Below are 26,030 nucleotides of genomic sequence, written 5' to 3' on the forward strand. Positions count from 1 at the left end.
GGCACAGTGTGTAAAGAATTCAATTCTTCTCCCCATGTGAGTGAGCAGCACATGGCTAATGCTGGTACTGTGACACTTCTTTGTTAATGTGAGTCTCTAAAGCAGCAACTGCATGTTCCTGCTGAACCTCCCAAACCCAGGTGCCTTATTGAGATGTGCTGCTACAAGCCAGCTCTTGCACAGCCCTGTTCTCCAGGGTATGTGGAGGCAAGAAACACTCCTAGGTAAACAAACCGATTTTTGCTTTGTACATGTGATCTATTTTCTTGCCTTACTTTAAATATTATTGGTTTTCATAGCTTCACGGCTGGTGTTACTAGAAGCAGGGAAAAGCCAAGTGGTGGCTGTTGTTTTGTAAAGTGTTTTATAGTAACGGTCTTTTAGCATGAGTGTGGCAGAAAGGGAAGGCACAAAGCTGGGTGAGCCTTGTCCCTCTGCCATCACAGTGCACAGAACCGAGGGAAATCTGTTCGGTACTTTTCATTCAGCTCTCAGCATCTTGGGATCCTACCTTAAGCCATGATACTTTTCAGCCAAGACCACCCCATCATCTGCCTGCAAACTGCTGCACTGCAGTAGAGCTGCCTGGGAGCATTTGCTCTCAGCTGAGGCTGATGACAGCTGCACACATGTGCACAGTCAGTGAAGAAACACTTTGCTTCCAACTCCACACACAGGTTCTATCTCACAGTAATTAAAGGCTAAGGACATCTGAAAATGTATTTACACTACCAAGCAAGCTGACAGTTTGTAAGCAAAGGACCTTCACTTCAAGTAATACACTGTTCCAGCTCTTTGAAGCCCAGAAGCTGAGGGACCTGCCATGAAGGTGGCAGCAGGTAAAGGGGAAGAACACTGTCTCAGAGGGCCTTGCAGGAAAACCTCTGGCATTAGGACTCAGGGCTCTATAGGGTAACTGCTCCTGAGGGGGATGAAAAGGTAAATGGTTCTTCTACAATTCCAGGACAATTTTGAGACAACTTGTTAACACACAAATATATTTATAATCTGAAATAACTTGACACAGAGTGAATTAAAAGTTTACTTTAATTTTGAACCATTTTATAACTGCATTTTTCTCATGAAGCATCTGTATCACAGCAGGCTACAATAACTTTGGGATAAAAGGCAACTGGTAAACTGTCCAATACAAGGTTCCAAATAAACAGTTCTTACTGGCCCCTACCCAGACATATCCCAGATAAAGTTTTTGATCAAAAACATGAAATAGATCCACCTGCTTATTTTAAGCATATTAAAAAGGAAACTAATTGGACCATTTCTATTTGTCTAGTTTTTTTTATACAAAAAGGCTACACAATGTTACACTTTATTCAGAATACAGTTAGAGTGATTATGAATTAGTGTTCTACACCTTTACTCAATCCTTAAAAATTAGAAACTGCTGTAGCATATTCACTATAACTTAATACTACAAGAGACTTGGAAAAAAAAAACTAACAACAATTACTGCAAAAAGAAAGGCTACTTTGAAAGCAAGCAAGGTCAGTACCATTACAGAGATTTAAAAAAAATAATAAATTTTTAACAAGCAAGGCTAGGGTTTGATAAATTCCATCTTGCAATTCATCCTTGTGCATTCTTCATTTCTTGAATCACTCCCAAAATCCATTTGTATTATTACTCCTCGACCAAAAAGGACCAGAACAAAAAGTTTACTTCAATTGTTCCCATAGGAAACTCAGCTTGGTTAGTGTGTCAGGCACTTTCTGAGATACTAGCCCACCCCTCGAGCCCTCTCAGCAACTCTACAGGCCAATCAATGCAAGTTCATTCAGATGATACAGCTGCAAAGAGAAAAAAGAAAACAGTTGTCAGTGTTCCTGAGTAAGAGATGGTTATAAACACACTAAGACTGCATGAAGCTGGCGCACAAGACATTACAGTTAATTACTTCCACACTTCACAGCAGAAGTCAGTTTGGAGTGAACTGCTCGCGTGTCTCCAGAGCGTGTATTCACTGTTCTGGCACACTGGGACCCAAAGGAGCCAATCCCCTCCCTGCCAACCAAGTCCTCAGTCCAGCGCATCTGTTTTTTCTCTTTTTGTTTTGTTTTTAAATTCAAGGTTGGAGCTTCTTACCTAAAGGATGATTTACAGGTCAGTATCGAACCAGGCCAACTGATTACTGTCACCTGGAGGGAGCCCATCCATAAGGTCCTGGGCATGGCCAAGATCTGGCAGACCATCAACTGGGTAGTCAGCACCAGGGTGGTGGCCACCCATTTCATGTTCCATCATAGGGTCCATACCCAAGGCATCCTGACCGTATCCGCCAGAGTGGAAAGAACGGTAGCTAGGATCTAAGAAAGTTAAAGGTGGCAGAGGGAAAAAAAGCATAATGTTAAAAGATGTTAGATGCATCAGAAGCTGCAAGTATCAGTGTGTGAGAAGATCTTTGTAGCCATCTGATTTTTTTTTTCTAGTCCAGCCAAGTTCAAAACAATCTGTTGCCTGCTCTTAATAGCTATTCCGTTGTTTGAAACAGCCTTCCAGTACGATTCTGCAGACAAAGCACACTGCAGTCAGAAGCACGAGCAGATTCCAGCCAAGCCATTAGTCTGCACAATCAACAGTACTAAAATTCAACAATACTGCAGCAAAACCAGGCCCCAAGACTGTAGACTTGCTTCTGAAAGACTATTCAAAAATAGCTTAGAATCCTCAGGGAAAGGCTTGCAATTCAAGTCTATAGACACAGACTAATACATTCAATACCAGCTTTTTTGTTTTTAAGAAAAACTGTACTATTGGAATTGTCAAGTCCATTTGTAAAGAATGTAAAGATTTCTGGAAACAACAGCTCAGCGGGAGATTCTCCCACAAGACTCAGACAAGAGACACCAGTTTTGCATGTTCATACACTCCCATTTCAGTGCTGCCAGAGGTGGTGCAGAAACTGGTTATTTGAACTGGCAGTTCTGCATCTGCCTGTCAGTTTGCAATACCTTGCTGAAGAGTAATTCACTCTTCACTCACTTGCAGTTCTCCTTTAAAATCTATGACTTGACTTCATCCAACTTAAGTTTAGTCAAGGGGAACAGAAGAGACTCACCATCTGGGCGGTATCCAAGAGGTTCTCCCTGGGCACCAATATCGAGTCCAAGATCTGCTGTCTAGATGTACACAAAAAGTTTCAAAACAGTTTTAATGTCAGGTCCTTGGGCCAGCACTAGTAATTATGAATTCAAAAAGCATTGAAGGTTGCCCCAGATCCCTTTTTAGCAACTCTTCTGCAGTGAGCACAGAAGCACCTACACTTCACTACCAGAAGGAGGGAGGACTTGGAAGCAAGATCTCCCCAAAGAATCATTAATACAAAAGACACAGCTCACCTCGTTCCAAGCCATTGGCTCCGTCCTGAACAGAGAGCTTGTCAATTCAACTGAAAGTCGCTTCTTATAGTCTTGTGGTTTGTCCTCAGACATTCTGAAAAGCACTGCAGCTGCGTATGTTGCTATCAAAAAGAAGAGTGATTTTAGTACAGGTTGAGTCTTCCAGCAACTTCTCTAACAGAGGTATGAAACCCATCTGTTTAGTTCACTTACCAACACCCTCATTCCTAGAGTGAAGCAGCTCTGTTAAAGGGGCAGTAGCACCTTCAGCTTCAATTGCTTCAGCTGCTTCCTTGTCTTGAGCCAGTTCACAAAGTACACCTGCAGCTACTCTCTGGATGTTCTCAATGGGCGAGTACAACAACTGCAACCAAACCACAAGAGTTTCTTCAGCTCTTCTACTTGAAACAAGCTCTTCAGCACAATCTGACTTAACAGTTCTACACCAAGGAAGCATAAGAACCATTTTACTGGTTTTCCATATATGTACTACAGCACTGTCTTGAGCTCTTACCTGCACAAATAGTGGAATGGTATTTAGACCCCTGATTACAATTCGATTATGAACGTCACGTGCAAGAATATGCAGGGCTCCAGTGCAGCCCTCAACAATTTCTTCCATGCGCACACCCTCCTAGTTAGGGAAAGAAAAGACATTTTTTGAAGTTGACATATTGCACGCTATCTTCTAAAATGACTGTCAAAAAGCAGATCAGTCTGTCAACAAATCAACTGAACTTCTCCCCTGCACACACTACCCTCTTCCCCCAACAGGGCTCAATATCCACTGCCTGCTGCTGGCCTTCAAATTTAACTTCCCTGCTAGGAATCAGCACGGTTTTCCAAATAAATCCCCTACATGAAGCATCCTAGTGAAAATGCTCCCAGCATTCTCATTTTTATTTCAGTTCATTATAAACTTCATGTCTGATAACACTGTTTGTTTCTCCCCACCCCACAAGCTGAATTAGCTTGGCAGTTCACTGAGTTTGCATCAGTGGTTACTGGTAACCAAGAGCCCCCTCCTGCCTCTGCAAGTGTTAACTACACTGCTGTACTAGTAGGTGCTGCTTCCTTTTGCCCATGCTAAGGCAATTTCCCCTTTGTTAAAGTGTTTAATAAGGGGGAGAGGGAGGAGAACTGAGATTGATCTTGCCACATTGACCTGGTACCTGAATCAGAAAGAAGTATGGAGCCTATACAACTTCTCAGTACTCTTACAGCTCTAACCATGCTCAAAAGTACACAATAAGCTGTGATAGCATTCTTAAACCCATAGTTCCAACAAGAATGGGTTTCCAGGTGCTACGTCCCTTAACAAACTAGACAAACCCAGCATTTCTGTTATCTATAGCATGTAGAATTAAATAGTTGAGAGGTTCTCAGTAATACTAATAAATGAACAAGAACACCAAAACCTTGGTTCTTAAGAAAAACTTCAGATCTGCCAAAAGAATAACGTGAGTTATATCAAATGGTAAATGAACAGCTATTTAGACCAAACAATACAAGGCAGAGGCAGATAGACATCTGAGGATTTTGACAGACAACTTTAACACATTAGTTCCATTAATTGTGGCCACTTACCACAAATTGCTGTTGTGTTCCACCCATCGAAGTACGTCGCTGGGTATCTTGATGTGCTCTAACCAGCAACTGAACTAGCCTTGGAATAGCACCTTGTTCACGCAGCGGGGCGTGGTTGGCAGGACACAGAGCCAGATTGCGGATCAAACCAACAGTGGCCTGCAGTTAGGAAAGGGGTGGGAAATAAAAGAGCATGAGATGTGTGCTTGCTGTTAGCCATTTCTTTTTTTAATCAGTTGATCCAAATGCTTCAGTCTCTAAGAGACAACACGGAGCTGCACAACTGAAGCAACTTCCCATCAGACAAATTACATTCCTGAACGCCCTGGTAACAAATTATTTTTCACAGTTAAAATTATATTAAAAACCCCAGCAGTTTTCAGCACTGAAAGCTGCTAACCATTATTTACCTTGATCAAAGGCCAGTGTGATGGTGGGTGCAACAGTTTAACCACCACTGGGAGTCCATAATGGAGACGTACAGCATTTTGAGCCATCTCTGCTTCTTGGTGTCTGCTGGTGAGGTGACGGAGCGCACAAATAGCAGGTTCTGTGATGTCTTCCCTGTCTCCAGCCCGAAGAACTGTGCGCACAAGAGCCTCAATGCCACCAACCTGGCACACCATCATCTTGTTCTTGTAATTGTTGCAGGTAAGGTTAGAGAGGATACCAGCAGCACAAGTCACAACGTTAATATCATCTGATCCTAAAAGCTGAACAAGAGTTCCTAGAAGGCCTTCCATACCCTCCTGCAAAAGAGGGAAGAAAAATTTAGTCTCTCCCCTCTTATATTATGTTGGCTTTTGATCCTGATCCCTTAAAAGAATCATTTACCTGCTTTGTTGCAGCATCTGACAGATTTCTCAGAGTCCAGAGACAGTTCTGGACAAGACGCTGGCTTGGATCTGTGAGGTGGAGTCCCAAAGCTTGCATCCCACCTAGAAGATGGTAAAGATTTGACATCATTACTCAGATGCTCCTCTTGTGAACAGTCAGGTCCTTCTTCTTGAAGACTGAGTGCATATCTTAAGCTTCTGGATCTTTCTTGGCATTAGCACTGTAAATATGGCTAGGCCCTAACCTTTCATCATGTAGGAAAAAGAAAAAATCCAAGATTCTTTGTGACACTGGGCCTTTTAAATATATGCATATTCCAAGGGGACCATTCTGACAATGCTCAGCCACTACGCCATCTCGTTAACAACACAGACTTAAAACAGACTACCTTTTATATTTCTGTATACTGAAGGCCTTCAAAACTAGGTATGGACTAAAGGACCAGTCCAAGTTCAATTTTTGATGCTGGCAGTTTCTGTTCTTGTGCAGAATGTACTGATTCCAAAGTATTACTATAGCTTTTTAAGTTATCATGAGTATAAGGTACTTACCAGCCTCAACAATAGCAGGTTTGTTGCTGGAGCAGACTGACAACACCTTCAGCACCCTACTTGTGGTCCACAATAGTTTCTCATAGGTATAGGTCCTCATTATGTTCACTAGAGCCTGGGGTCCACCACTCGCCAGAATAATCAGCTGAAAGACAGCAAAAATAACACCATCTGTCACTTACTGTGCGTGTCAGTAGGAAGTAATTGTTGCTGCCTTACACCCATCATAGATTGATATCTCTAAAAAACTGTTCACATCTGCTGGTATTGTCTAAATTTTGCAGTCTCACTATAAGGATGACTGTATCTCCTCAAAATAATTCCTGCATCCCTCACCTCTTGCAAGGTCAGGACTGACTGGCAGAAGCCCAACATGGCTGAAGACCCAGAATATGGAGGTCAGTGCCCAGAAACTGTTAGGTCATTCAGAGCAAGCTTGCTCATTTTAAGTGCTTCCATAGCAGAGGCACTTACCTTACTTTCTTGATTGCCATACGCTAAAATCTGAAGGCAGTCCGTTGTGATGGCCAAGAATTTGACATTTGTCTTGTTGAGCAAGGCAACCATTTTCTGCAGCCCACCAGCTAGACGGACAGCCATTTTGGCTCCTTCCTGATGTAAAAGGAGATTGTGAAGAGTTGTAATGGCGTAGAACAGCACAGAGTCCACCGGAGACCTACACAAGGGAGAAAAAAAAAACCAAACTCGTAAGTACCTGCACCTACCAGTATCAACTAACAAACACAAGTACAGTCTTAGTAGTCCACATACCCCAGCATTTTCACTAAAGCAGGAATGCCTCCCGATTTGAAGATTGCCAGCAAGCCTTCACGGTGATGTGAGAGATTGTGTAGTGTACCTGCAGTACAACGGGCTGTTTCCACATCATTTGTGTTTTGCATGGTACGTACAATAGCAGATACCATTTGAGGAGATCTCATAATAGCGTGGCGAGACGCTTCCTTTTTGGATAACTGATGAACCATAACTGCAGCCTTGTTCACCACCACCTACAGAAATATTTGAAGAAAGCTTTTAGTTTTAAGGTCATTGAAAAAGCCCCACAAATGCTACACTGAGGCAAAGAAAATGCTTACCTGGTCCTCATCATTCAACAGTTTGGTCAGTTCTGGGATTGCACGAGTTGCAAGCTCAGCATCATCTTGGTAGTTTATCAAATTAACAACAGCATGTTTTAACATCTGGGATGGTTCAGCCAAGCGTTGCACATTAGTTGGATGAGCAGCATCAAACTGTGTGGATGGGATTTGCATTCCTTCATCCAGTGTTTCAGGGAACATAGCTGCACGCACTCTCTGAGCTCTAGTCATTGCATACTGGCCATCAATATCTGAAAAACAAGGTAAGTCGTTACCTCAAACTAGCAATACAAAGCACTTCTAGATTGGTAATAATTCAGTATTTAGCTTTCTGTATTGTTAAGCTGCATGTTTAAGCAAACCAGTGTAACAGAAAAGGCCTTACCAGCAACTTGCTCCTGGGTAAAGGACTGAGAGAATCCCTGCTCCCACTCGTACAGAACTTGTGTCGTGTCCACATCTTCCTCTTCAGGATTTCCCTTGCCACTCAAGGAGGGAGCAGTTGTTGTGGCACCAGAATGGATACCAGAGTCCAGATACGATTGTTGCTGCCAGTGACTGACTGCTGCTTTTCTGTCTGGCTCCATTGCCATATCCAACTCCATCAAGTCAGCTGTAAGAAATCATCGTTGAACAATTAAGTTTAGTTCAATTACTCTAGCATGTATTAATCCTTCAGGAGATGACACAGATTTTAACTGAAAATAAACGTCTATAAAACAACTACCTCAACCCAGGAGAGGTAGCACTGTGAGACAGCAGCTTTAAACTGAGGCTTTATGTTAAAGTAATGCAGACATCTATAAACCTGACTAACAGGCAGAGCAATCACTGCTATTGTGATTGTCTTAGTCTGCTACTGCTCAAAGGTTCCCTTTTCCACATGCTATTATTAGGTACTTGACTGTACTTAGGAGACCCAAAATGCTATGACAAACTTGTTTGCAAGTTTGAGTTCCAGTGGTAAGGTATAATTACTGTACTAGAGCAGACATTATTCCATCCATGTGACTTTAAGAAGTTAAAAAAGGGGAGTAAGGAGCCAATTTAACTGCTCCTTATTAGATCTGCTAGAGTCTAATAACAGAAATTGTGATTCATTATATACCTTGGGTTGCCATGTTCCTTGTTGTGCTCTCAGAACTCTTTCCCACTACCTTTCAGAGCTCCTAAAAAAGACCAAGGTTAGAACTTATTAAACACTAATCAGAGCTAGTAATACAGTATTTCATATTAGATCACTAGAAGTACAAACTAAGACTTTACACATCTTGCCATTTCATTGCTACAGCAAGTATATTTAAATACTAATTAGCAAACTCCCATGGGCAGAAAGGCAAAGAATGAGATGTATCATCCACACTTTCTGGCAGACTATATGTAAGATATATTCTCTCAAGGCTGCAAGAGAAAAACAATTGAACACTGATCATGATAGAGCCATTTTTAACTTCTCTATCCTTGCATAAGATGAAGTCTGGACATTAAATTCCATGGCTTGGACATACCACAAAGACAAGGGCTACCTTTCAAACTTCCTCATATCCCTCAAAGACAACTGTTCTTAAGATAAGCCAAACTCTTTGATTCAGGGCTACAACATAGGGAAACGCAGGGAAAGCTGAACTGACCATTTGAGGCAAGCTGCTATCATTTCAGTGGTATAAAGACTACCTAAGGAGTCTACCTATTTGAACCTTCTCCTTCACTAGTTTCCTGTACCACAAGAAAAGTTTCTTGTTACACAAAAAACTCTTCCTTGAAGTTAAGCTGAAAATTAAAACAGCCTTATAAACAAATGCTCTCCTTTAGTTGCACACATTCAGTCACCAAACACACTTTATTTTTCTTCTTGGAGAAAGCCAAGGTAATTGAGGATGGGAGGCTAAAACATGATCAAATGCCCTATCCAAATCTTCAGTACTCAAGTATTTGTACCATAAATCTGTAGCCATCTCTTCACTAACCCAGGGACTCAAGGCTACAGCTTCACAGCAGGTCACTCAAAGCTGTCATGCTTTTATCTCATTTGCTCCCTTCCCTCCACAGTCCAACACTGTTTTCAGCACAGACACAGAGCTGGTGACAGCCCACTCTGGGAGCCAGCCAAGCAGAAACATTTGTAGTGGTAACTAGTGCAGTGAGCAAAACCATCACTTCCAGCAATCAGCTCTCTGTGTGCCCCTAGGTGTTAGAGCTGTGCTGATCAAAACATTCCTAGACAATGAAGTAAAGGCAAGCCACTCATCTCTTTAAAGGACAGGTTTGCAGTACTGTTTCAGGAGAACAAAGTCCACTCGACACTGTGTTTGTGTATAGGCAGATTTCTCAGTTTAAGAGTTAAACAGAAGACAGGCCTGCAGTTTTAACAGTCTCACTGAATAGGTTGGGCAACTCCAAGGCAAGCTTATATTTCACCACCTCTGAGCCAGCTGCAGGATACTCCAGCAGCTCCTGAGCAAACTCCTTGCTTTGCTGTAGAAATGCCAGTGCTGTTTCTCCTGACTCTGCACTCCCACAACTTTCAGCAGCAACCCTTTCAAAACAGACAAAAGATCTGCATCTGCAGCAGATAAGCAGCATTGAGTTGATTCAAGACATAACACAACATTAAGTACCCTGTTATGCAGTTGGAAATGCTTAGGTCCCTAGACCAGTCCTGCTTCACAACCTGGAAGAGACTGACCTACTCCTAGGTCCTACTCCTCACAACCTGCATGGAGAATGCACTGACGATACAACTATTATTTGCAGTCCCTCAAACACTGGATTCTTCCAAGTGTTCAACACAGGAGTTTGGAAGTAGCAGTGGTAAAGGGAAAGAAAAACTAACTCATGCTGCCAGTTTACCAATAACACAAAAATTCTCCTGAGTAGCTAAATTGGAAGAAGTACCTATACAAAAGCTTCATAGCTCCCAGTAGGTCTTATACATTACTTCATCAGGCCCACTAACACCTTCCAAACAAAAAGAAATTAAATATCACTAAAAGTAAAATTTGTACCATTGCTCCCCCTAGTCCTCACTGTAAGTCAAATGTGACATTTCCAATAGAAAACTGGGCAAGATCTTACCACTATACACAATTCACAATATGCTTAGCACAAAACAAGATCTATTTTTATTGTAATCTTTCCTGTTTCCTCCTATCAGGAGGCTGCTAATGAAACTGACCACCAAACTGGTTTTGAAGATACCGTGAGACAAACCAGTCAACAGCAATGACTATGCTTTGAGATATTTACTACCACCTCAGACTCAATGTGGAGCTTAAGAATAGCATTTATTATTTCCTTCCACTGTTGAATTCTGCACAAATGAAAGCAGCTGGCTCACAGCAACTGTGCTCTGAAATGGTTGTCTCAATTTCAGCAGCCTGAAGAAATCAGAAGAATATCTGAACCATTAGGTACAATCCAAAAAGACCAGCATAGCCACTGAACTGTAACACTTCCAAAATGAAGCTGAAGAACACCTGCAAAATAGCAATGAAGAATACTGAATTAAGTGTTCAGAACTGCATTCTCAGATATTCAGTCTCTGAAATGCTGACGGCAGATCAGCCTGCAAGCTTCACCTGAAAGTTTAACATCCTAATCTGCATCTTATACACCTGTAACCCCCCAGCAATTCCAGGTATATTTTTTTAGGATTAAAACCAATTTCCCATCTAAATAAAGAGTTCAAAATAACTCCAGACTAAATGCAGCCAGAGAAAAGAGGTACATTGTTTGTTTTTAGGGTTTCTGCAAATGAATATTATCCCATATTTTCCTTCCCATCCTCCTCTTATTTTACAGTGGGGTACACTGAGTCCAGAGAAGCAGCTGACTTTGCCTTATTGTCTGTCACTAACAAGGTTAACCACTGTACTTACAAAGCAAGCAACAAACCCAGACTAGGTACAATGTTTGTGCTGTTCATTTTCCTGACAAAAACTGGATCAATACACGCAGCGTGGGGGTGAAGTAGTGGGAAAGTGGAAATGAAAAAAAAATAAAAATAAAAATCACACCACACCCTGCTAGGATAATTAAGCTTGTAGTCTTCAACCACAAAGCATAGAGCAGCTCCTTTAAATCAAGTTATTCACATTTATTGGAGGACACATGACTAGTGACATTACATTATCAAGGTCAGTAATACAGATATTAACCATCAGGAAGAGATAGGACTCAGTATACTTTACAAATAAACTTTAGTTTTTAAAGACTACCTGGTACTTGGAAGTCAAGTCTGAATTTTGAAAAATGTCATGTTATACGGAACTTCTTATGGATGTATTGCCAGGAGTTATGAAACTTAACTTCCTAAAAGCCTCCACTTGTTCAGCAAGCATTGTCAGCTTTGGGTTTATATGGAGATGATTGATTTTTTAAAAATATATATGTTAAATTCCTCATATGAAGAGCTATGCAAAACATTGTACTAGACTGTATTGTGTACCATGAGTCCAAACCTTGCATTTTAATTCTAAAAAAAACCTGAGAAAAATAGTTCTGCAGGCTCAGCAGGCTTATGAGCTAAAAAGAAGACAATTCAAATGTCTTGGTTTTCAAAGGAATGAAAGTGTGTTCTGATGATGAATAAGACTTGGGTATTAACTCCTGATTTTTGAGAAGTTAGGCACATGCTGAGGAAGTCAACAAGACCACAGCATTTCTCAAATCTGAAAAATAATTCTGAACAGCTTTAGTAAAACCTAAGTAATGTTCTTCCTAAAGCTGTTAAACTCCATTAGGACACAGAACACAGTGAATTGTTTACTTCTATTCTTTCTTACATAGAAGAACAACTATGAGAATACCTTGTCTAGGGGGTGAATATCAACATGACATTTACCTGCCTGATATATCAAGACTACAGTACATTTGCACCTCTGCTGCAGTTTATATGAATCCATTTTCATTGTCAGCCAAACCAGTTTGTTAGCCTACAAAACAGCTCATATTTGCAGCCTGTATTAAATAAAAATGTGTCTATATTATTTCTTCTTAGTGTTTATAGAATCTCTTCTTTAAAATTGGACTCAGATTATACCCAACTGATCCCAGCCCTTTGTAAAGCAAGTCAAACTCAAAGCTTGCAGTTCTTCCAGAAATCTTTTGCTTGAAAGCAGCATGTTACTAAACTTTGTATAAGAAATCTACTGATGCATCTTGTCTACTGACCATGTTTTCATACATCTGTCTCATCTCGACAGGCCAAACAACTGCATCTTTAAATTAACCATCAGTACTGAATGACACATTTTCTTACATTATAACACTTACTGAAGTTATTGTAACCATTACCAAGGTGTTAGTGAAAGCATTCTTTAAGTCTAATTTTATAACTGGTCTAGAGGTCCCTTCCAACCTGGTATTCCATGATGTTGTCAGGCAGCTGCCTACCAATGATGTTGCCTGTGTATGTGTTTTAGAAAGAGTCAGTAGCCAAAATATACAGGCAACATCAGTTCCACAACTAGTAACACCAGATAAGAACAGCACTCATTCCTATGACTCAAGAACAGAAATATAAGAATGTAATCTAGCAGAAGCTTCCTAATTAACCTTGGTTTTCAACTGGAGGATGTGGGAAATACATTCAATTAAGGTTTCTAAAATTAAAAAACCCAAAACTTTAATCTTATCCTGGAAGTTATTACTCCATTCTCTAGAAAAGGAAGTAGGGGGAGTCATCCAAGTAAGACAGTGCTGATAGGGGAAACATCAAAAAGCTTTCATGGTATATACACTCTTTCAGAAATGAGTGGCTGACCTATCTCTTTAAGCAATTTTTGGTCTAACCTACCCCACAGCTATAAACACTCCCGAAACAGGTAAGCCTACTTCTACTGCTTTTAGTTTTCTAGTTTGTAGAAAACGTGATCCAACTGAGATAGTCACTTCAATATTCATTAGGAACAGCACTAAACTGATTAACAGGAAGCCTAAAAATGTGATTTATTTTTCTTCCTTCAAAGAGGGAAGCCTATAATTAAGTTATACCTGTATACTAGCTTTTTGTTTTGTCTTTTTTTGTTTGTTGTTTTTTTTATTATTATTTTTTCTTTTAAGAAAAGCCAAAAATCTTAGTCTAGCTGAAGAAAAGATGACAGATACCATTTAAAGGGGAGGTAAGGAAGGAGAAGCTACAGGTGACCTATAAGAACTGATTTATAAATTGGTTATCCACACATGAAAACAAGGATGGCACTTGTGGGAAGTAATGACCTGGACTATTTGCATTCAGTTTCTAACTTAGAGGACTCTACTTCTAGATGAAGCAGCAAGATAACCTGGGAACTTAAAAGGATTGTCATTTGCCATGTAGATTTCAATCTAGGAACTTACATTTTGTATGTTGGATCATTAAAGTTCAAGAATTTTTACCACTGTTTTAAACTTCTAATTATTCCTTATCCAAATGGGGATAAAGTCCTCTTCTCCCATATGCTCCCAGATATTCTAAACAAAACTTAACTTTGAGGATTTTTATCTGGCTTCTATTGAGCTCTGGAGTAAAGTATGCTCTGTAGATCATTTTGGAGGCCCTTCATGTATCAGATGCTTCTTTAAGATCGGTAAGAAGTCCTGAAAGAGTTTCAGTGTTGTGCATTGTAAGGGATTTTAGAAGCTTGCTGTAGGAATTACAGTAGGGGGTTACAATTTTTTCTACGCAAAGAACAGAAGATACTTTATTTCAAAGTAGGAACAGATAACATGCTTGAGTTTCACTCTGAAGACTTGCATTTTAAAAAAAACTTTAATTTCTTGTATAAAGGTAACACACAGGATTAAATACACTTTTACTTAAATACATTCCATGTCCACAAAGCCAGTACTGAACAGCATTCTCACATTCTCTCTAAAGCAGCAGCATTTGCAGCATTTGCAGCCCTCAGTCACTTTGTCAAATCTGAAAGGAACAGCTGTATGCAGTAAGTAGAGATTATTTTCAAGTTACATGCAAGCATTAGAGGACCTTGATTATTGTCAAATTAGTCACTCAATAGTAGTGACTTCTGGATTAAGAAACTCAATTTTTCAAATCCCTCCTCACACCAGCAGTTTAAGGATCTGGATGGACAAAAACTACTACAAAACTAATTGAAAACTGCCTCTCTCAAAAAAATGGTTTATGGCTGTAAATGATCACATTTAACAAAGCAATACTGGATAATTTTGGAGACAGTGAAGTTAAGTTTTATCTTATTACCTATACCAGGAATCAGAATACAAAATTGCACGTTTTTCATATTGTCAGGCTTTCTTCTGCTAGAATACTTCTGCTTTCAGTAGGCTGACATTTAACACTGGGTAAAAATATCTTGTCATAGGCCACCTGAAGATATCCTAGGTAAACTGAAGTAATTTATACAGTATGTAACATCAGAAGTAAATAACTCAAGCCATAGAGACAATGCTAAAATGAAAAAAAAAGTTTTCACAGGACTAAAACATTTCTATCTTCTTCCAGGTTAGATGATAGAAACAGTCACCTGTAGCCTTCACTACCACCTCAGAGGAAATGGCATGGCAAAAGACAGAGCAACATTACTATATTTAAGTGTTGTGCCAAGATGCAGCAACCTCTATTTCACTAGTTCTACTGAAAACTAAGAGCTATCAATGATCTTAACTTACATGCCACAGCACATGCCCACACTGAAACCCAGCTTACAGATCCTAGACTGCAACAGCACAAACTCATTCATAAGCTTTAACTCATGACAAAACTGCTCCAGTCACTTCCTCAAGCAACACTTGCCCTAAGATGATTCCTTCCAACCACTAAGCAAGAATACTTCAGTGACCAACTTGGGATCCTGTATAATCCATCCACCTCAAATTTGTCCAAGCTAGAATACTTGCATACTACCAATGCCTGCAGAAAGGTAGAAGATGCCTTGCACACAGTATTACATTCTATTTTAGATTTAGCTAACCAGATCACAATAAGTTTGATTCTGAATCCAGAATATAGAGTCTTAAACTCTTCTTCAAAATCTCTTAATAGTAAGAGCTTAAAGTTTAATATCTGTTTCTCCTATCAAACATTAGTAAATTAAGAAACTTGAATAGTATCTGCTTTACTGACCTCAAAGGTTAACAGGTTGCAACTTCCAAGCTTTAAATATCCTTAATACATGCTGAAAGAGGCAACAAACTAGCTCAGATAATCCACAGAATTAAAGTGGAAGAGGCATATTTGACGGCACACACACAGATCTGCCAATGCTTACTACGAGTTACCTCTGCTTTCAGACACTGTTTTTTGCTGCTTCATTTCCACTTCATTATTTCTTTTTTCTTTCAGGCAGCTCAGTTTGCTATTACATCAATTGTTCTCGCTTTTCAGCCTTTGTCTTCCACCTTAGAAATGATCTAAAAATTCTCTTCCATAACAAAGGCAGAACACTAGCTTTTCTAAGTTTTTCTCATAAGACTTCATTTGATGCCACATCACAAAATAAAATATTATGCCTATTTTCAGTCATCTCAGCAATCTAAGACCAATTAAGAGCACAGAGCAGTTTCTATTCACATGCTCATTACCTAAAGCAAACAGCATGCAAATATTTCTGGTTTTGCTAGACCTTCTCTAAGTTGATTAAAACTGCTTAATGGAACCGAAGTGCAGGCATCTGGTAATCTTGACTGACTTAAACACTGGGCTAGCTGTATTAAAAGAGGATTTATTCCTCAAAAAATGTCTAGTGAAGGAGAGACTCAGGTTATAAGGTCAGAAAACCTCAAGGCTCATCTTTGAATCCATGCACCCTAGGCACACATGGCAGTGGGGAGGGAAAGGGACCACAAGAACTTTACAACACAGCTGCAAGGCTCCATTCTCCAACACTTCACTCCAACTAGGACTAGAGCATGTGTTCTGTTTGAAGAAGAATTTAAGAACATTGTGTTCTGATACTACAGGACACTCCTCTGGCTTACCCTCCTCTTCTTCCCAAAACAGACAGCAGGCTAGGAAAGAATCACACTTTCTAGCCAGCTTGCTAAATGATCAACCGTGACAACTCATTAAATTTCAAGCACAGTTGAGACTATAATTTACATGTAGTAAGATCTACATTTTGCTTTGCTTCCCTGAAGTACAGAATGCCACCCAGAACAGAGGTAGTTTTAATCAATCACTGAGAGCAACTTCAGCCACTGACTGAAAGTTCAGGTAACAAAATGCATCAGAAATGGAGCTTCCACTGCCAAATGGGCTATCTTCCAGCTGCAGCCATTGAGTGTCCCTGAAACACAGCCCTTTGAGCAACTAACACCGCACTGAGGCACTAACAGCTTGTGCAATTAGTCAGGGTCTTCACAGGTACTAAGCTTTAAGTACCTTTTTAAAAACAACCCATTAGAAGTTTCAATAAAGCAACAGTTAACATTGGCCTGAGAGCCATGGTCAGCCAACAAGTACTTGAGATAACTAATCTATAAAATGATGAGAACCTGCAGGAGAACTCAGAACAAGCACACCAGGTAAGTTACTAAAACAAGTGATAAAAGTTCACTTGGGCACTGATCCGCACAATCATTCTAAGAGATGTACTTTCAAACTTTAAGGACCTGCTTGGAAGCCTCCCCAGATACGCGGCCGGCAATATCATATAGAGGTTCTCTAATACCTTTGATGCACTGTATTCTGCTCTTTAGGACAGGCATTTTAGAGAAACTTTGGTGGAAATTACACATTGCTAGGACACCTAGAGATGTCAAAAGGTACTTGGTAGCAATTATCTACCATCATAATTTCTTACAGCTATCAGTCATGTCCTGCAGAATTTTGTTTGATGCTGGCCAGAGCCTAAGGCTGCCAGAATCACATGGCTGGGCATACTATGCAATGTAAACATAGTCCTATACACTTAGCTACTTCAAAGCATACTTGTACTGTAGTATCTGAAACCTCACAGCATTGGATCTTGTCACTTCAGAGAAGTTAGTATTTGGATCCATAGCACAATTATTTTGCCCCTTACCTAGAGAAACATTCAGGAGTCTGTCAACAATTTTTTATGTTCAAAATCATGGGCAAGTATACCACCAGCTCCTAAGGAGATCTGCAAACAAAACAGATCTACACTTCCTGCACTGGGTATTTGTTTGTCCGCTGTAGAAATTTCTGGTTGTTTCCAAGAGCTACAAGCAGCAGCTGTGCTCAAGCTGACAATTATAAGGTCATGTTTGAAAGTAATGGTTTAAGAGAGCTCTTCACTGGCAACTGTACTGCAACAGGAGCAAAGTCTATCACTTTATTAGTAGGCAAGATTGGCCTACACATCCTTCACTGTCCAAGAGAGGAGCTGCTGATAATCTTAAATGTTAAGATGAAATGTGAGTAACTGCTTCAATTACTAATCATGTGTTACTTTTCTCAAGCTCTATGTGTAATAATCTTCTCCACAAAACATACATATCAATCCTTTGACAGCAGTTTGCAGCTCTGTGTTAAAGGACTGGTATGACAGTTTCAAGTTTATGAACTTGCGTTCAGTTCATAACAAGATTATCAACACAATTAGTCTTACATCATAATTGTTTTGACCAACTAAGCACCACCAACTCGTGCAAGCAACCTCAAAACAGTTACTAAGTTGCTTCTGTCCAGTAATGGGTTTATTTTGAGATCTTTTGATCACTAGCAACCATTTCCAGTTAGGGTTTCCTACAGCATTTACTATGTTTTAATCTCTTCAGGGCTGGGCAAAACATTAACAGCAGTTTTATTATCACAGCTTAGAAAGTTACCACCTCTTACTTGCAGGACACAATTAGGTATCTACATTATGCATACTCCTGCCTTTCTCAGTTAGGGATGAGCTAGTGTTTTTATCTAAGCTTTAGTTTGTCAGCAGTACTCATCTAATAAACTTGCACTGATTTGGTCCACATGCCCCCACTTTCACTAAGGATCAAACATGATTATTTAGTGTCAAAAAGATATTTAATGTTTCTGCAGTCATTTACCATGATCCCGTACATCACTAACAAAAATGTTGACAGGCACTTTACTACAGCAGTGTCTTTCCCTGCTGTGTAGAACAACTTAGAACATTCATTTCCACTCTAATACAGCAACAATTTAACCATCTTCCAAACCAATAAGTATCTAACTATTATCTAGTTTCTTCTTAGGCTGCAACCATGTAGCCAGCACAGAATGTGGCTATTAAACATTAATCTCTACAGAAACTAGAGTGATTAGTCATCACTGGACTGACACTAATGAAATACTTATGAATCTGAAAGTGGTTGCCTTTGCTTGTCTGTCAGACCAACTATGTATTTACAATAAGACATACCGACACACCAAAAAGTACTGTTTAAGCAACAAACATGCTAATGAAGTCTGACACTGTAAGATGCTTCTTCAACACAATTAAGGGAAACCAACAAGGCAACAGCATTTATCAGCACCTTTAGGATGTTAAGATTTGTGGCCACTGGAGGGCACCTGAATTGTTGCCAGGACAATACAGAACTACTAGCTAAGTTGCCAAACTTCTCAAATTTATACAAGTAAATTTAGCACAGTAAGTCAGCGAGAAATGCTAGTTCCAGCAAATTAGTGCACACTCTGCATTTGTCAATTCCAGTAAGATCCAGCTAGCTCATAGTACCTTTTTTAAAAGCAGCAACCTAAAATACTAGATTAACTCTTTCAACCTTCAAGGGAATTAATATATTCATTAAACAAGGCTCCAGAGTTATCTAGTATTAAGTAACAGAGCAAGGACAACTTCTGTGATACTAATCCAGCCAGTGTACATTGTTTCCTACAGCAGCTTGGAGCACTAACAAAAAGTTCTTCTGTACTGAAAGCAGTAAAGCAACATCTGCACCCATACTTCTCAAGGTAACAAAAGCGTAACACACATTTGCTTTTTCATCAAATTAGAGCTAACAAACTCATGAGGGCAGGGTGAGCTACAGGTATACTTTTCACTTCCTCACCTTATCAATTTGGTGTTCCATACAGACAGAAATGCCAGAATAAGACTTCCATTAGTTCTCTCCCTTGCACTTGAAGTTACCCGTAGGTGCAAAAATCTTTTCTGGCTCCTTTCTTCTCATGACAGGCAACAAAGGGCACCACAACACTAGCATATTAAGACATTACTGTCTTGGGCTAAAGCCTGCCTGATCACAGACTACAGCCAAGTTTTACCTTGGAAGCAAGTGCCAGAAGTGAAACCACTGTCAGGCTAACTTATGTTGGCAAGTCTAACCAATTCAGTTGGTGCTAACATCAAAGCACCCCAAACCAAGTCTTCCAATGCTTAAATAGAAAGTCAGCAATAGTGCCCTACCCATTTGATCGGGATGATAATTCTATCTAAAGAGACCAGAAAAGTCATGAAATACTGCCAAGGAGTTTGCAGAATTTTGCAAAGTTAATGTGGTGCCATTTCAAGTTATTGCACAGGCAGGAGCTCAGAGCTGGCAAACACAAGCTATGAGGACTCAAGAGCAAGCCCTGACTGCCTGCAGTTTCTCACAAAGTTCTGTCAGGCTTTGTGAAGTATGATATTCAAGATAAGTAAGGTCAGTCCTGATTTTCCTGCTACGGTATGCAGTCTGCCAGAGTCACAGAACAAGTTTTGCTGCAAGCAACTGCATGATCACCACAACCCCTGCATTACCAGCTTAAACCATGAATTAACATGAGTGATTTTGATTACTGCTGTATTTGCACACTAGTCTGCCTACTGGACAGTATTCTGCAGAAACATCCTTATCCAGGAGTTTCAGACAGCACATTCACACTTGAGTTTATAAGGCTGAAGCTTAAAATAGCCATATTTCCTGCCCCATTCTTTCCCTCAAAAATACTACTAAAGTAGTTTAGAAGGCCACTAGAACTAACTTCTTGTCTTTACATCTAAATTAACTTTATTAAGTATTTTGTTCTGAATAGTTAAACTTGAGTTTTTGGTGATGTCAGTCATGAAAGACCAACATCAGTTTCACAAAGAAACCATACGTATGAAAGGCAACCAAGTTCCATCACCAAGATTTGATATGGCAGTAACAAACACATCACATAGTCAAAGCACAATGCCAGTGTTCATAGTAGACAATATCAAGCAAGAAGCCCAGCCTATTTATTGCTTAGGCAAGAAAAGGGAAGCTTGGTTTAACTAAGAATGTAACACAACATTTGAAGAACTGACTCTCAATCAAGCTTTACTTTGTGTTAAATCCTTGCTTTTAGAAGCTATTGTGTACTGCATTGTCCCTTCCATCAACATGTTTTTACTTATTCCTCTTTGAAATGATCTGCCATACAGACCAACGTGAACATTCCCACACATATCAGTTCATAGTCAAACAGAAAATAATTGAACTAACAGACATGCAAATATGACATTTCTTTAGAACAACTCCAGAATGGCAAGAAACTCTATATGATTTTATACTGAATGTTGAATTCAGAGAGCCTTAAAACCTTGTCTGAACAGCTAAGCAGCCTGATTTTTCAACAGTACCAGCCATTAGGCAACCAGCACAGTGGCCACATACCTGCAGCTGTCAGCACCTTTTAATAAAAAGAGCAAGATTAACATTAGGTTCCTGGACTGTTAGTTACTGAAATTCACATTATAACTTGGCTCAATAAACACCAGTAAGTTCTGACCTTTGTGCTGCTTTAAAGCCTTGCAGTAGTACCTTTTTGTCACTCAGCAGCAAAATCATAATTAGTGAGTTGCTCTCTAGTGTGTCTGAACTTAATATCAAGAAAAGCCCAGTACTCTTTCAGGTAGTTTTCTCGTCTTTGCCTTTACTGTAGTTTCAGCACATAAAGATCCTGTTTTACTAACACCCCTCCTTGATTTCCGTCCATCGACCTCAACATACCAGCCCAGCCTCTTTCCATTCACCACTTGCATACTTTGGGGGATGGGAGGACCACAGATGTCTGGAATATACAGAGTGTCAGAACAATGGCTGCTCCATGAGAAAGAGATCAAGAAGTAGCTGATTACAAAGATCAACACTGCTCTGCCTAAAGTCACAAGTTGCCCACAGTATCTTCACAGCCTGCCCTTTCTTCCCAGGAGCGATAATCTTCAGTGGAGGTTTTCGGGAAGAGATTCAAATGGAAGCAGCCCAACGTTCTACATCAAGTTTTAGCTAGGGAAGAATTTCAGGTGTTGCTAGACTTAAGAAACCTCACTGTTCCAGGAGCTGCTAATCATGCACAAAAGAAAGATGCACTAAGCTTTCCAGGGAGGGGAAAAACAAAACAACCACAAATACACAAAACACCTACATCTGGAGCTCCTTGTTCATCGGGAAATCAGAAACAAGCACCCTATATCCTACTGGGAGTAACAGCGAGTTGCTCCACACACTCAGAAGTGCGTTAGTTTGGGAGGTTGGAGCCGCCGTCCCCCCAGTCATCCCCCGAAAGCAGCAGGCGCTTCCCCTTGCAGCATGTGAACCCCCACGCTACCCAAGTCCTAAGTCGTTCGCTACAAGACTCTGGTAATGTGGGCGTTAAAAACTTTATTTGATCGCTCCCAGCTCCCGGGAGCTTCATTTCGGTAACACCCAGAAGCAGAAAAACCTCCTCAGCAAATATGCATCGCAAGTAAGACCGAAAACCCACAAGGCACCAGATTAGTTATCTCCCGCTGACTGCAGTGACTGTGATTAGTTAATTACGTTCGGTACAAATAAACCCCCCTCTCCGGCTCTTTTCCCCCCTCCTATCACCACCGGTGGTCTGCAGCCCACCGGCCAGTCGCTGCCTCCCCCCATCTTGAAAAAGAAAAAAAAAAAGAGAAAAAAAGAAAAGAAAAGAACCAAACAAGCAGGGAAGCACTCCGGCCTCAGGGAAGCACTCCGGCCTCGGCTGCAAACACAGCCCGGAGCAGAGACCCCCGGAGACTCTCCCGCGGAGCCGGGCAACCACCCCCTCGCCCCAGGACGAGCTTCCCAAGAGACACCTCGGGAGCCGCAGCTGCCGCCTCCTGCAACCACGCAGCTGTCCGGACCTCCCAAAACAAGCGCCCTCTCCCCCTTTTCCTGCCCCGCTCTCCTCTCTCCCACCCCCCACTCCCACCCGGGCAGCGCCCCCCGCCCCCTCCAGCCCCGTCCTTCCCGCCTCGGCGCCGGGCACACCCTGGACCCCCCAACGGCGGCGGGCCGCAGCGCCCCATCCCGCCCGCCCGGAGCGCCGGGGGCCGCTGAGAGAATGAGGGGAGCCCGGCCCGAGCTCGCCCCAAGTTCCCGCGGGAGAAAGTAGCACTAACGTTGCAGGGAGGTGAGAGGGAAAGGTCCCCCCGGGCTCCGGCTGCTGCTGCTGCCGCCCGGGCGATCCCGATCCGGTCCGTCTTTCCTTGTCCTCTCTTCTCCTCGTCGCTCGGCCCTTCGCTGACGGCGGTACCCCCGCCGCTGCCTCCCGGGTAGCAACGGAGCGGAGCGGCGGCGTTAGTCCCTTTGCCCTGAACGCCTCAGCTGCTCCGACCGCCGAACTGAGCGAGAGGCTTAAAATGGCGTCGCTCACAAGGAGGTTCTTATAGTGAGCGCCGGCTGTGACTGTATCCTGCCGCCGCGGCCGAGCCCAGCGCGCAGCATTCCACAGGCACCTAGCGCACAGGGCAGGGGGAGGAGAAATAGTGCCCGGCTCCCAGGGCGGAGGGAGACAGAGAGCAGCAGCGAGGGAAGCGGCCCGAGCAGGGGAGGCCGTGGCGGCGGCGCGGAGGGGGGAGGCGGGGCGGTCCGAGGCGAACGGCGGTGGGAGCGGCGAGCGGGCGGGACGACCGTCCGGCGGTGGGGGGAGGATGGCGGGGGCACCTTATCGCGGAGGTGGGAAGGGAAGAAGGATCCGAGTTCCCAGCGAAGTTGGCTGCCTGGGGGTGGAGGAGAGGCGGCGGGGGACGGGGTGCAGCTGAGGTGATTAGCCTGGGGTCCCGCCTTGTGCGGGGGTGAGGGGCAAAGGCGAGTGCGACCCTTCCTCCTCTTTAATTTAGCGTTTCGTTCATTCGGCATTTTTTTTTATTTTTATTTTTTTTTTACGCACTTGCCACCAACTGCACCGAAACTCCGTCCTCCTTCACGCTTGTCGCCAGCTCCGGGGTTCTCCCGGGCTGCTGAACCGAGGGAAAGCGGTGCTGGGCTGGGACAACCCCCGAGCTGCCGCCTCGGCCAGGCCCGCGGGCTCGGTCCGGCCCGGCGGGGAGCCCGGGGCAGCCCGGGAAGGCGGCGGCGGCGGGGCCGCTCACGTCGGCGGAAACGCGCTCCGCACTGCCCTGGTAAATATTTGTCAGGAAGCAGTTACCAAAGAAAGTACCTCGTTATGCAATTTATTTATTTTTTTTTTATGGAAGAAGCGAGCTTCCCCCCCAACACCTCCTCCTCACCCACCCCTCGCTTCTTTAGTTGAGTGGTAAAAACAGGAAAATGTCAGGAATTGCACAAGGTTTTGGGCGGCGTGCGGAGCCGTGTGAAGGCACGTCTGCGGCGGCCTCTTCCTTGGCGTGCACCGGCTTGCACGGCAAAATGTTCTACGGACTTTTTGCGTGTGCTGGCTTGCACTGGCAAAGTGTCTTCAACATACCGGGTGGGAGGGGAAAAATACACACTCTCTACATGAAACAAGGACTGTACGTACCAACATGTTTATGTAAAGGATCCATTGCTAATGAAAGAGTATTTTTTTTTCCCCCCAGTATAAATTTGCGCTGGCACTAGTGGATGTTCGAGATTGAATTCTTGGTCCTGCCCTGGAAGGCTTTGTGCAGCCTCTTGGTCCCCACCAGCCTTCGGCTTCTGTGGTTCTCGCAGCGGGGGGGTGTGCGGTTCATCGAGGGGCCACCTTTATACCTGTTTTTCCATTGAATACTGTTTTAAACGGGCTCTGGGTTTCTACTCAGAAGTTAAAGATTATTTTTTCCCCCATTGCTTTATTCAGTGAAATACAGTATTAGACTAAAGGAGCCCTTTCCAAAGTGATACTTGATTTTCCCATCAACTGCTTGCGTTTTGAATTTGTGCCTTTTAAAACAGGGAATTTCTCCCTGTGAGAGAAAAGAATAAAAATAAGTAGGATTTGCTGCACACAAAAGGCATTCAGCCCTCGCAGGTGGACCTGGTGTGGGTGACGGGGCCAAAACCCAGTGGGGCAAGTGCAGAGGAGGGGTTCTGAGTCTGCGGGTTAGCTGTCACTACTAAAATGGCTCTGGGAAGGCAGCGGTGATTAAAAAAATCCTTGTTTCCTCCCCACTTTACCCTGCCGTTGCAGGGCACGTAGCGACCATCCACTGGCCACCCTCCCTGTGCGGTGGGCAACCTCAAGTCCCCGCTTGTAAGGAAATGAAATGCCACCTGGACAACCCTGAAGTTGGAAGCTCAAGGAAAATACAGCTTTCCTGGTCATGCTGTTTTTCTCTTAGGGCAGTTCCCTGTTTTGACAATGCTGGCCAAAGGGAGGGCAAGAACGAGGGCAACCGTCGGCGAGAGTTGGCAAAGCAAATCCTGCCGGATCAGGGCCAGCGGGCTGTGAACGCTCATCAGCTTCCAGGGGAGTTACTTGATGCAGCTACAAGCAGAAGGACCTTGCTGTTCTTGACACCAGAAGTCTGATTCCAATTTACGATAAGAGTCAGAGAAAGTATTCCTGGAGATTGGTTTGGGCATAAAAAAAAAAGAAAAAGGGTGTGGGGGGAAGAGTTAATTTCTTTGTCCACCTTCCTTTTTCAGCTGCCTTCCTCTGCAACCTTGGGAAAATCTGGTCTGCCTCGGTTTCGCCCTCTGTAAAATAGGAATAGTAATAATGACAGACCCCTCCTTTTAGATCCCTGGATCAAAGGTACTATATAAGTTCAAAGTGCTGTTTCTATAGGGCATTATTGCCAAATTCACTATAAGCAATTCCATTGGGTGTTTGATAACAACAGTAGAATCAGTCAAACGCCCTTGATGCATTGCATGGTCCCAGATACCTTTCAGAGCCCCTTTGTGTGCCATCCCACCCCCCGAGGTCTGCAGGGATGGGGCTTTTGGAGCCTGGATTTTGCAGGAGCAGGAGGGGTACAGTCTGTGGCTTTGCTTCTGGCCCCTGAACTGTGCACCGCTTTTCTTTTTGACCTGACGAGGACAACAGGAACTAACCCTTTTAAAAACAGGTTTAAAACATACAAATTTATATATATATATATGTAAAAAATTTCATAAGGCCTTTAGCATGTAATGCTAAACTCTTATTGGTTTTTTGGTTGTTCTGCATGGTTTGTTGTAATTTTGATTTGTATTTGTTTCACTGCGAAGTGGTTAGGACACTTTTGGATCTAGACACATTGCTAATGGAAATTTGATTCATATTAGTTTTGTGATTTTTATCTATTAGGTAGCTAACCATTTTTTAAACTTTCACCTTTTTTAAAAAACAAAGCAAACCTCAGGAAAACTAATATCTTAATAGCTGGAAGTGTTACGATTACAATTAACTCTCCCTTGTTACACTGTTCTTTCAATTATTAAAATGTTTCTAAAATACATTTTGTGTTTCTAATTTTTCTGAAATACGGTGTGTTATGATCTACTATCAAAACAACAGGAGTAAATGTTATATCAGATATGTGTGG

At 42.2% G+C, this 26,030-nt stretch overlaps 1 protein-coding gene across 1 annotated transcript; it reads right to left on the reverse strand.

The window, feature by feature from the left end:
* Window positions 1-1,095: 1,095 nt before the first annotated feature.
* On the reverse strand, window positions 1,096-22,930 carry CTNNB1 (catenin beta 1). The gene is made up of 16 exons (XM_080339264.1): window positions 22,698-22,930; window positions 8,540-8,600; window positions 7,817-8,044; window positions 7,429-7,682; window positions 7,103-7,341; window positions 6,806-7,007; window positions 6,332-6,476; window positions 5,778-5,881; window positions 5,354-5,692; window positions 4,944-5,102; window positions 3,871-3,990; window positions 3,570-3,720; window positions 3,357-3,478; window positions 3,077-3,137; window positions 2,104-2,324; window positions 1,096-1,808 (listed from the first exon to the last, which is right to left on the reverse strand). Exons 2-15 carry the CDS (start codon window positions 8,550-8,552, stop codon window positions 2,116-2,118), a joined length of 2,346 nt encoding a protein of 781 aa, XP_080195390.1. The 5' UTR covers window positions 8,553-8,600; window positions 22,698-22,930; the 3' UTR covers window positions 1,096-1,808; window positions 2,104-2,115.
* Window positions 22,931-26,030: the final 3,100 nt, after the last annotated feature.

The sequence above is a fragment of the Nesoenas mayeri genome (assembly GCF_963082525.1).
Source record: "Nesoenas mayeri genome assembly, chromosome: 2".
In the NCBI taxonomy this organism is placed as follows: domain Eukaryota; kingdom Metazoa; phylum Chordata; class Aves; order Columbiformes; family Columbidae; genus Nesoenas; species Nesoenas mayeri.